Genomic DNA, 12,827 nt, shown 5'->3' with positions numbered 1-12,827 from the left:
GTAGGCTATGTGAGTGAACAAACAGCTGCTAACATTTCAACAACCGCATTTTCACACCAGGTTCCTTTGGTTTACATGTAATATTAAACTAAGCAAAAGCTTGCAGACACAATCTCACAATCTAAACTTTTGTCCGATTTTTTTCTCTCCCAAATTTCATTTTAATTAAATAAAAATAAAAATGGTTGTCCCTCAGACTTACTGTTTGGGATCGGTAAGATTTTTTAAATGTTTTTGAAAGTGTCTTTTCTGCTCACCAAGGCTAAAAACAGAGTAAAAACAGTCAAATTGTGAAATATTATTACACTTTAAAATAACTTATCTAATGTAATATATTTTAAAATATAATCAGGGTTCCCACTCTTTTCCAGCGATCATTTTCCAGGACATTTTCAATTTGACTACGGTGGGAATAAAAGACAAGGATCATGGCCTAAAGTAATATTTTGCTCTCTCCATTAATCTTACATTAATTGTACAGTTTATGGCCATGACTTAACTATAAAATCAGTTTTTAATACAAGCTCTTAATTATTATAATTATTCTTTGATGAATAGAAAGTTCAAAAGAACAGCATTTGAAATAGAAATCGTTTGTAAAATTATAAATATCTTAACTGGCACTTTTGATCAACTAAATGTGTCCTTGCAAAATATGAATTTCTTTAAAAATTTTGAAAGAATTCATAGTCCACTTTAGACATTCTACTAAATGTCATCACCAGTCATTAGAGTGCGAGTTAGCTGACACGTAGTTACTTATAATTAGTAGAATGTCTAATATGGACTATTGAAATATCAAACTTTTGAAGAGTAGTGTACTGTACATTGTAAGTGCATTTCTGACCATGCATTTTTTATTTTGTGTGGAAATCAGCAGCATCATAAACCTTTATAATATAAACCTTTTTCCTGCAAATGATACCAAAGTCAGTTATTTTCCTGTTACATTTTCTTAAACGCCATTTTCAGAGCTGGTAACAGCATTACATGTCTTTGAGAGATCATTGACTTTACTGTCCATGCCTTTCAAATCCATATATAATATTCCTCCCCTATTCGCCACTGCAGCAGGATTGGCCCTTTAGATGACAGAAGCAGACAAGATCTATATTTAGAAACCAATGGGTTGTGTGTCCATCTAGGGCTGGCTGTGTATGTGTGTGTGTGTGTGTGTGTGTGTGTGTGCCACCACAAGCAAGTGCAAACAATTGTACACACAGCCTTAGGGAAATAAATGCTTTTGTAAGCAATGACTTTACTGAATAAAGCCAATTATCCATGTATGCTACTATAAGTGACTTTGGGCTTGTTTTTTAATAGTCACTAGTAATATGGTCTGTCACAGAGGGCATTTATAGCACAATACAGTCGGACTGACACTAATCACAGCTGTCCAATATTCCCACCAACTGCTTGAGTTTCACTCCACATAATGTCATGTTTTACCATTTCTTCCACATGTTATTTCCCCCAGTTCCTCCTCTAGTCCAATGATGCATAAATGCACACCGTTTTTCCAATCTCGTCACATGATATTAAAACAACTGATATATATGGAAGCTTGTTTCCACCACAGTTTTTAAATCTTTTTTATCCAAAACTTTTCATCTGAATTTTTAGAAATGTGTAATATAACGTCGCAATTGTGTTATAAAGTCAGAATTACGTGATATAAAGTCGCAATTGTGTGTTATAAAGTCAGATTTGAGAGAAATAAACTCACAATTCTGACTTTATAAAACGCAATTGGGAGATATAAAGTCAGAATTGTGAGATATAATCTCAATTCTGAGGAAAAAAGTCAGAATTGCGAGATGTTAACTCGCAATTGTGAGATAAAAAGTCGTTTTATCTTTTAAAATGTTTTATTCTGTGGTGGAAACAAGCATCCATGGATACAGGCTTATCCTTAAAGAAGAGGGAGCACAGAGTTGGAATCTAAACCCAGAGTACATCAACTACAAGCAATTCCTCTACATTACGTTCTCTGCCTGATGCAATATTTTGTTCAATTAAACCAAATCACACAAACCAAGCCTTCTGTCAAAAAACTACAAAAGTGTGTAACAATATGATTCAATGTCACTACAGCTTACTTTTAGGTTCGACAATGCTTTTTCAAGAAGAATTTTGCGAGAAAAGCAGAGATGTTTTTTTACGTGGAGATACCAACATTTGCATCTCGACCACTGCGTGATTGCATCACGTGAGCCTTGATAACCAATCACATTACAGCCTTGACGTCATTGAAATGCAGTCAGAGTTGTACAAGAGTTGTCTTTTTGTGGATACCACAGAAATGAACGAGAACTGCTATAACACAAATCCTAGCAGTGACAAAATTGTCTGTGACTTAAAACACCTTTTTTTCAGTTTAAACCCCAAAGATAGATCAATCCAAAATGCATTTAATGGCAAACATGCTGCATGCCTTTTTTTTTGTTCTCTTAAATCCTTTTAAGAGAATGATTGGTTTGGTCCTCCCAATGTTTACAGCCTTGCAATGAAGTCAACCTCATCCATCACACCATTGCAGGTCAAAGCAAAAACAGTCAGCAGGTGCTTGATATGTGACATCACAAATTAAATACAAATTTGAAATCAAAAAGTTCTCTTACCTGTCCTCTTAGACGCATGTCCTCCCAAGCCCGAATGTTAGCTGTTCTGTGTGGGAACCCTAGTCCTTTCTCAAAAGGTTGAGTCCCCTGATAGTGCCCGTGGATGATCTCCGAATGCCCCATGTCCCGCACCGGCTCGATCAGGGCTTCCTGGGCCAGCTTAGAGTCACAGTCCACTGCGGCGCGCACTGAGGACATCATGGACTCGATCGCCTGTCTAGGAAGGGAGCATTGTAGAGACCCCACTCGGTTCTGGGTCGGATCTGGGGGCGAGTGCCAACCGGGAGACCCCTGATCCTGCAGGTAAGACAGGAACGACCCACCACATAACCTGAAAAACAAGACAGAAAATTAGAAGAGGTAATGACAATGCAGTCAGCAGTAATCACTACACTCTAAAAAAATGCAGGGTTGTTTCAACCCAAATTTGGGTCAAATATGGGTGAACCCAACTGTTGGGTTAAATTGGGTCAAATATGGACAAACCCAGCAGTTGGGTTACATTTTTTAACCAAACAGTTGTGTTCGTCCATATTTGACCCAAATTTGGGTTAAAACAACACTGCATTTTTTAGAGTGTATGAGTATAGCCTTATTTCTATTCTGCTGCAAAGAAACACAGATAGTTCTAGGGGCTTGTCCCAATATCCACACTTGCGGTCTTTGCATTTGACCACTTGGCAACTTACATTTCCAGTATTTAATTTACATTTAATTTAATATTCAACAATATTATTGATCTGCCTGCACTGACACCACTGTATGAGAACTGAGCTGAGCTGGACGATGACATTGCGGTTTTCTCCAGAGCGGCTATATATATAAATGAACTAAATTAATAACTTTTTTACAACAAAAATGAACCATCACTGAACTTACTTAAGCTGGACTGTGACGCTATTTTCTTCTAGAAACAAACTTTATTGAATTATTTTCCTGTTATCTCTGTAAAGCTGCTTTAAAACAATCTGTGTTGTAAAAAACGCTATATAAATAAAGGTGACTTGACTTGACTATTTGGCCAAAGTTTTCAAGTGGGCATGAATAACTTTTGATTACTCCATGGGACACACTTACAACATAGAGTTAAAATTTTTTACATTTCTTGCTGAGGTTTATATCCACATTTTGATTCTCAGTACGTTTTAAAGCACTAAACTTCTACATGTCTGTTAGTCCTTATGTTTTAAAAAATACACCTACTCATCTCTGCACCAACACAACATGCAACACTACATTTAACAACCAAATTATTTGTAATATCTATTAAATTTAACTTACAATTTTGCGCAGTTTTAGGGCACGCAAATCCCTGCACATGATGAATGATGGGATACTCTCAGCCTCAAATTCTACTCCGAAGCCGTATTAGAGATTTAATGTGCATTATGGGAACTGAATTTTAGCATTGGACAGTCTTGCACACTTACTTCCTGTCACATGCTCTCAAGAGGCCAAGATTAGCAAGTTCATGTGTGTTTGTTGAAGATAAACTCAGGATTATTGCAATATGAAGTTGAGGTGGGATGATGGGATCCTTTTCTTTACAGAGCCAAGAGCCTTTAGATTACTTTACAAACCACACTTGACAACTTGTACCATAGACAAACACAATGAATGGCACTTACATTTTCAGAAGAAAGACTGAAGAACTATGATTTGCTATTTACTATTGCTGGTCAGAGTCATTTGGTATAGACCTCAGTCAGGGTAGACTCTATATTGAATTTTACATGCATAAAAATGAGACATACACATGCATGTCTTTAAAATAGCATGCACTATATAAAGGTCGTAGATCAAATGTGATTTTCAACTTTCAGAACTGCTTTATGAAGTCTTCTGAGAGTCTTTTGGAAACAAGTTTCGTGAGATGAATAATCAGCTGGTAATTAAATAACAGAACAATCCATTTAATAAACTGCACTTCTACGCTTCACAGCTTGGTTTTCACTCCTGTCAAAAAAATTACATTTGCCGCTACCCTGACTAAAGTCTAATTATAATTTAGGATGAGGAACTGTTCTCATTCTAGAGGCTGAAACTTTTGTATAGTAGGAGATCATTATCCATTAATATTTTCGGTCCATCAGAAAAGAAAGACTAAATTCTGTGGCACTAATAAAACATCGATCCATTTGAGGATCTCAACCAGCCCGACACAGCAACAATGGGTCAATTAATTACATCAGTCTGGGACAAAGCCATTGTGGTGTGCAGAGAACTGGGGAAAGTGCAGTATTTTTGCAAGTCAAGTCAAGTCACCTTCATTTATACAGCGCTTTTAACAATATAGACTGTTTCAAAGGAGCTTTACGGTGATAATAGGAAATTACCGTAACACAGATTGTTTTGGCTTTACAGCAGCTAGAATAACTAAAATAAAGTTATCGTCCAGCAAAAGTTAGGTTTGATTGATTCACTTTCGTTGCAGAGATCATTAGTTATTAACTATGGGGCCGATTACACGACACCGTTCTAACAGAAAATCTTTAATGCGCTCCGGCCTGCAATCCCGTTTGGTGACGCTAGTAGCCCATGAACGACACATTTAAACTAACATTTGGTCAAGTTTAGCCTCATTTTCAATGCTCTTCAAAATTAGGAGTTGAAAATGATTACCTGAAGAAACTTCCTGAAAAATATGCATCAGCATATCCCTGCTGGTCCACAAAGTAACTCAGAAGGTAATGGGCAACTCACCTGTCTTCCCCATGATCTGCCCGTCTTCTTAGCCCAGGTGACTCACTCACTCGAGCATAAATTCGCGGTTGCCCTGAAATGAGAGATACGCTATCTTCTAAGTTTGTGCCGTCACCTCCTCCTTCTCCCAACCCTCCATTGGAAGCGTCTTTAACGTTGTTGACTTCTTGACCAACAGCTCCTTCTGACCTCTCCAACCCCTGACCTCTGTCCAGAGCATTGATGTTGACCCCTTCGCTCAGACACAGCATCCCGGCGGCACTGTAATCTGAATCCGCCCCAATGGACTGATCCTCGAGAAGCTCGATGGATCCACTCAACCCTGCCGGAGTAGCAAGTCCCTCGGGTCCGTTTCCACCGGGAGTCCCGCTCCTCGAGTGGCCCAGGTCGTCAGCATTGCTGCACTCCAGTGACGAATCCTCAACGGTCACAATGGAAGGACTATTGCCTGAGGGCCAAACCTGTACCTCAGACATCTCCATGAGTGTGTCCTCTTCAGTGGTCGCGATTGGCGCACACTCCATGCTCGATACTTCTTGCCAGTAGGGCTCATTGCCCAGTGGCGAAGGTAGACTGTACTGCATGGAGGCCGGTGAGACTAGTTCCTCCTGTACCACCAGCCCGTAACCTGGAGTGACACAGAGATTGGCACACTGATACAGGCCCCCCACTGCGCCCCCCAGTCAGCCCCACACGCTTTTAACCCAGGAGGGATGTGCTCCAGATCAGGGGGTTAGGGAAGGGAGATTAGAGAGCAAGCCCACTGACTTGGTGGAAAGCAAATGGGGGGAATAACGTTTTTTTGAGAGAGGTTGCTGAAGCTGCTGTAAGCCATTTCTCATCCCAAGTACCTGACAGATCTGGGTGTCCAGAAATGCACTTGAGTGCATCTTGCATGGTTGGAAAGCTCTAGAAAAGAGGCGTTTCTTTGCTCGTCAAAGAGTTTGCGTGTTTGGTTTGGCAGACGTTGGATTTGCTGCTAACAGTGTTGAGAGTGTAAACGCACTGTTAACCCTCATCCTTCCATCGCACTTTGTAACACATCTTTCCCTCGTGGGTCAAAATGACCTGAAGCCCTAAAATTAAACTTTTTTTTTGTACAGAAAGCTTATTTTATTTCATTTTGATAATATTAGCATTTTTCATTGCATTTTTTTTTTGTGTGGAGATTTAAAAAAAATAATGTATTTACCTTTAAATTACTAGATTTGATCAATGAATAATAAATAATAAATAAATAGTAATTTAAGCACATTCCTCGTATTCTTTCAACTTAAATTCAAAATAACTCACAATTTCACACATAACCCTTTTAATTCAGCTCAAAATATCTTACATTGGGTGTCTTTGCCGACCTCTTGTGGGAAAATAATAATAATATAACATGATATTTCATGACTCTTGCCACTAGATGGCCTTATAGCTCTATATGGAGTAAATGAGCTGTTCCTCTGGGTCCTAAAGTCAGTGTCTCTTCAGTAAGCATTCAGATACACATGTAGACATTACAAAATAATTTTTGGTAATTTTTAGCATTTTTAGTTAGAATTTTGTGCATTTTTAGGTTTTTTCTATGTGTACTGAAGCATTCCTCGCATTCCATTCATTCCTATGGGGGTCAAATTGACCCGTGAGGGAAGGATTTGTTACTTTTTTAAATTTCAACCACATAACTCCTCGAATCCATAAATTTTTTGTTGTTGTGTGTATTCATAGTTTAAGTGCGACAAAAGTCCTAGGGTCTTGGACCCCTCTGATGATCACTCAATAAAAATTTTAAAAAAGAATTTCGGGTCAAAATGACCCGAAGAAAGGATGAGGGTTCATTTCAGTTTTTTGAGAGCAGCTCAGCCAATTATAGAATACGAAATAGTGTAGCTTTTAAAGAAAAACAGTGGTGTTGTATCACTGCAAGTCTGGAGGAAAGCAAGACGTCTAACATCGCTTACAGCAGCTTCGGGCCGGCAGCAAGAGCACAGGCAATTGTGGTAGCACCAAGTATGCAGTTGTAAAAGACTGTTGCTGCCCCACTTTCTTTCTTTTTCTTTTTTTTTTTTTGGTCACAAGAGATAACGGGGTTAAAGAGAACCTTTTGACTGTCACCAACCAGGAAGTAAAAGACACCCCTTCAGAACTGTGGAGTTGGGGCAGAGCACCCTATACACACAAACATGCTTAGTCTTCCATGCTCTCATTCTCAGAGTCATGACATTTTGGCCTCTATCAGATAACATGCATGCAAGCAACCAGCACAGATCATCTTCAATAACCATTGTTCTCATAAAAAAGAAGTGTAAGGTCTTGTAAACATACACAAAAGTCCACAGCATACTCAAAAAAATGTAGCTTCATTACATTTATGTAACTTTGATACAAGTCAAATGATAAAATACAGCTATATAAAGTGTAAAAACATGTGCTCTCAAACTCATCTAATTTAAATGACATAGAGCCCAGACTTAAAGGGGAAGTGTGTATTTTTAAAAAAAATGTTTTTGTTTGTTTGAGCATTGTGCAATATTGTCAGTTTGACCAATGGAAACATGCCCTTTTTTGCGATTTCATTTGGTGACTCTATGGTGCAGATAATAATTACACACTTCACCTTTAATTGATAACAGATAAACAAACAGTAGGTAGATATATAGATATGGATAGAGTACACCAATAAAAATCATTGTGGTTTAAATGCAAAACTAATTGGGGGGAAAAATACATTCATAATTGACAATACGTGTTTTCATATTTTCACAAATAACAATTATGCTTTATTAGCAATATGCAATATGTAAGCACCTTAGTACTTGCTGTCTGTTTTTCACAAGGAGCAGATGTTTGGTAGCTTTTAGTGTTCTGTTACACACTCATTGACAGAAATGCCAATAAACACAAGTGTGACTATAATATAAAGAGACTGGTGTGTATTGTTTGAGATGGAGTGAGAATTATGTGTATTGTCCACAAAAACATTCTTACTCTGACATAAACAACGGGCCTTATTGACCAGTCTGTTTCCTCTCCCCAGTTTACGACCCCCGTACAGATAAGACTTCTCATAAAGAGCACACTACACACACCGGAGACTTATATTAACCACATGGCCCTGGAATGGGACTTCAGAGGGTGGGAATACTCAATCATGTGACCTCATGCCTGTGTAGTTTATTTGAGAAATCTGTAACACTTTACAATAAGGTTCTATTTGTTAACATTAGATCAATACATTAGTTCACATGAACTATAAAAACTACTTCTAAAGCATTTATGAATCTTAGTTAATGTTAATTTCAGCATTAACTAATACATTGTTAAAATCAAAAGTTGTATCTGTTAATGTTATTTAATGGACCTGAGCAGACATGACTGAACAATTAATAGTTGTATTTTTAACCAAGTTAGTTAATAAGTGTTTGTTAACGCATTAACTTATGTTAACTAATGGGACCTTATTGTAAAGTGTTACCGAAAAATCAAATACTGTTACATACACCAAAGAACCTCTATTTAAATAAAAATGTAAATAAATAAATCGTAATGTATAGTGATCGATTTGGGAAACACATTTTGTATGATGTGCATCTAAAGTATCATGTTCATATGCATATCATTCTATGTGTTCGTTTAGTTTATGAGATAACGAATGGAATGTACCTTGCTTTCTAAGTAGATAAGCATACAACTTTTTTTATAACTTTTTTTATAAATATAATGCAGGTAATAGAATAGAATAGAATAGAATAGAATAGAATAGAATAGAATAGAATAGAATAGAATAGAATAGAATAGAATAGAATAGAATAGAATAGAATAGAATAGAACAGAACAGAACAGAACAGAACAGAACAGAACAGAACAGAACAGAATAGAATAGAATAGAATAGAATAGAATAGAACAGAATAGAACAGAACAGAACAGAATAGAACAGAATGCATGGTCTCAGTACAAAATTAAAAGTTAATCAGAACATTAAATAAGATTGAAAGTGGTCAAAATTATTTAAAAATCTTACACATGTATTTATCAATCTTACGCAGTTGAATAAAGCACCTAAAATGTCAATATCAGTATGACTATTTAAAATGTTATGAGCTCATTTGGATCTACTTTAAACAGCGTACAAAGTTTTCAGAATCTTCCTGCTATTTAATTTCTTTTCTTTTTTCTCCCCATGCAATTTCACTGCAGTAACTATAACTATAGTAACTTTAGGCCGGAACCATGGTTTCAATGGTGAATTTGTGTGTGGGGTATCAGACACACAATATAATTTGTAAAGAAATTACAAAGGGAGCATGATCCCTAAAATAAATGTAGTATGTATGCTATGTACAGGCCAGCATCCATTTGAGTACATATATTTCAGTACTACATCAGCTCTTGTGCATTTTGTGTGTATTGAAGGCTTTTTATGACAGAGACAGAGTGGGAAACAGACATAGACAGACACACAAAATACACTCACAAAACCCAACAAATAACACACAAGTCACAAGCTCATGAAGATAAAAAGGTAGTCACAGAAGAAAAAACAATAGAAAATGGTTCTTATAGAAAAAAAAAAACAGGCCAGTCCATAACATGTTATGTATAAACAGAAACATAACATCCACTAACGCACAGAAAATGCATAATTGTGAACAAAAAAAGACTTATTTACATAAGCACTTAAAAAACGGATTGTGAGGAGTTTCACAGGGTCCCTGAATTCACAGCTAATAGACAGACATAAGGAAAATGACAACATTGAGTATAAATAAAAGATTGTACAGTGACCAAAACAGTTAAAAAAAGAAAGGTAACAAAGAAACAAACATATTTCTGAGCTCAACAACTATCAAAGAGCACAATCAGCACTAGCAAGGCCTTCGTGCAGCTTTAACAGGCCATACAAGATCCGCTGTCGGACATCATGCCGAAAAGTGATATTTTATTTGAAGGGCATCACACATGGACGATAACAGCATATGCCATAAAGTGATAACAGAATATGAATATTTGCACGTTTTCGGGTTAGGTGAAGTTAACTTTACCTAAACAGAGCCTTTCATTTGTTTCACTTATCTTTATGGTAATGCATATGCCATGTCAATGTGTCATTGTGTCCTGTTCCAGAGCCCTTCAAGCTAGAGTTTTCTCAACATCTCCACGGAGAAGCATTCATGCTTTATGCCCTCCTTTGATACATGCAGACAGGGTCCAAAATTAACCCTCGCCAAGAGCCAAATGTGAGTAAAACCGGATTTGGTGAGAAAATAAAACAATCTTACTGACCAGTTGGTTGATCAAATAATGGGGTAAATCTCCCTTTTAAAGTTTGCTAAACAAAACAAGTGCTGTGCTGTATTTATCTAAGATGCTTGAAGTTATTTTTGAAATTAAATATGAAATATTCCTTGCAAGTCAACACAGCAAAAAATTCTAAATCAAATTCAGTCTTTTTGCAGGTTGTACTCCGATATGGTCCTGCAAGAGATTCAACAACTGTTTTTTTCTCCAATATTTAAAAGCAGCTAAATAGTTTAATTGTCATTAGGTGAAAAATACATAACTACAATTTTACCCGCCATTGGCAGATGTGGCAAAAAGTTACTTTTGGACCCTGCATGCAGAGATCATGGAATGAGGTACATCCAAAAAAGTGCCACAAGAGCATGTAAACAGGCCTCTTAGCAGAAAGACGAGAGAGGGTTGTTTGGGTGGAAGGAGACAGAGCGAGAGAGAGATAGACAGAGAGAGACAGAAAGAAAAGGAGACAGGTGAGTCAGAAACACCTCCCTCCTGTAGGGGGCGCTAAGCATAAAACTGGTGATGGAGGGGGTTGATCACAGAACAGAGCAATAACTTTCCTTTTTTTTTTTGAAGGGGGGGGAGAGGTGGTTTGGGAGGGTGGGGGAAGAAAACACACAACTGGTCTGAGGACAGAGAGATAAATGAGGGCCAGAGGTCAACATGATGTCTGTATGAGGTCAAAGGTCAGAGAGGAGGTGCAGAAGAGGAGGAGGAGGAGAAGGAGAGGAAGAAGGCTGGGCTGCATTTGACATATCAAGAAAAACACAAAGCATGGGGTAAAGGGAACAGGTTTAATGCTCTGCCTGAATAAACAGAGTACTCTTGCCAGTTTGCCCACTATTCCAAGACGTTACACAAAAAAAGCATAGCTGTATCTTTTAGAAATTTACTTTTTGTGAACTAATCTTGTTATTCATAGTAGACTATACTGACTACAGCCACAAAGATAGGCTTTAAAATGCTAAAGTCTTAGCATTTATATCAAGATCTCACTATGGAGACAAGGTTTCTGTGTATTCCCATATTGATGCTTGTGTCTAGTAGTCACTCCAGCCAAATTACTGGATCTTTCTCACCAATTTACTCCCAGTTCAGTTGGTTTGAAGTAAATGGTTGTGGCAACTCAGAAAACACTGGCTAGCAGGGAAAAACCTTTGCAGCTCGACCTCTGTGGAAATAAGGTTTTGTGTAAGTGCAAAGTCTCGCTATGACTGGAAAGGAAAATTGCAGACTGAAAACCAGGTTGTAAACCAAAAAATGTCCAGAGCACCTGGATGAGATTGCAGTCACATGCAAAAAGGAGATTCAAATGGGATTCTCCTACTTGGGCTTTTATTGACAGCTCACCAACACCCCAGGAGTGAGGAAGCCGCAAGCTCTACACTCCCATCAAAATCAGTCAAGCACTTTCCAGTCAAGTCAACTGAAATGAGCTTCTAATGTATTTACTGTCCATTTAACTCCATTTTAGTGCTCACTTACTGTGGGACAAGGTATCTGCCATGACTTCTGCCACAGATGCGCTGAGTCATGGAGAAGACCAGAGCTTCGTAGTCATACAGGAGAGAAGATGATGGCTTGATCTCCCCAGTCTTAGACAGAGAAAGAGCCTATCCTGGACGGACCACTGATCCCAGAGGGGATTTTTGGCACAGCTTTGATGCTGATGCTGAAGAGGTGTGGGGAATAAAAGGGATGACGAGGCTCTTCCAAGCAAGACACAATCATTCCCTCCCACATCACCTTGCCAAATTGTTATGTAGGTGGCGACGTACGCTTGTTGGGTCAGAGTGGGATCCTGCTGCCCCGTAGATGGACCAACCTGCTACTCTACATACTCAAGGATTGAGGAAAAAGTAGAGGGTACCCTGCTGACAAATTCAGCATATCTGGTCACCAGGATAAGGTATGTTTTGCATGCTGGGAGCAGAATGGGAAGCGTGAGTGTTAGTGAACCAGCTACGCCAGCTCAGTTCAATTAGCTTGATGGGTTCCCTCTACAGGGAAATAAGCACATAAGCAGTGCAGACTCGCAGTTCCAAAACCTACAGTTTTACCACCAAATAGCATTGCATGAGAAAATAATCCAAAAATTGTGAGAGCATGCAGGGAGCTACTGCTCCCTTTGAGGTGGTGAGTCACTCAATAGTTGTCCCAGCACATGCCAATCGCACAGTCCAGTGCACAACATCTCTTGCAGCTCCACCACTAGA

At 38.2% G+C, this 12,827-nt stretch overlaps 1 protein-coding gene across 15 annotated transcripts in view; it reads right to left on the bottom strand.

Moving 5' to 3' along the window:
- The window catches only part of ank1a (ankyrin 1, erythrocytic a), a 79,255-nt gene that overhangs the window by 13,733 nt on the left and 52,695 nt on the right, over positions 1-12,827 (bottom strand). For all 15 annotated transcript variants that reach the window (XM_084113620.1, XM_084113623.1, XM_084113614.1 and 12 more), the window contains 2 exons: positions 5,325-5,952; positions 2,622-2,952 (listed from right to left, as the gene is read on the bottom strand). In XM_084113620.1, the coding sequence (XP_083969746.1) occupies positions 2,622-2,952; positions 5,325-5,952 (959 nt within the window). The remainder of the gene's footprint in view (positions 1-2,621; positions 2,953-5,324; positions 5,953-12,827) is intronic.

This window comes from Abramis brama, assembly GCF_963993115.1.
Source record: "Abramis brama genome assembly, chromosome: 5".
NCBI lineage: Eukaryota > Metazoa > Chordata > Actinopteri > Cypriniformes > Leuciscidae > Abramis > Abramis brama.
The sequence above is the reverse complement of the archived record's forward strand: the minus strand, read 5'-3'. Positions and strand labels throughout refer to the sequence as shown.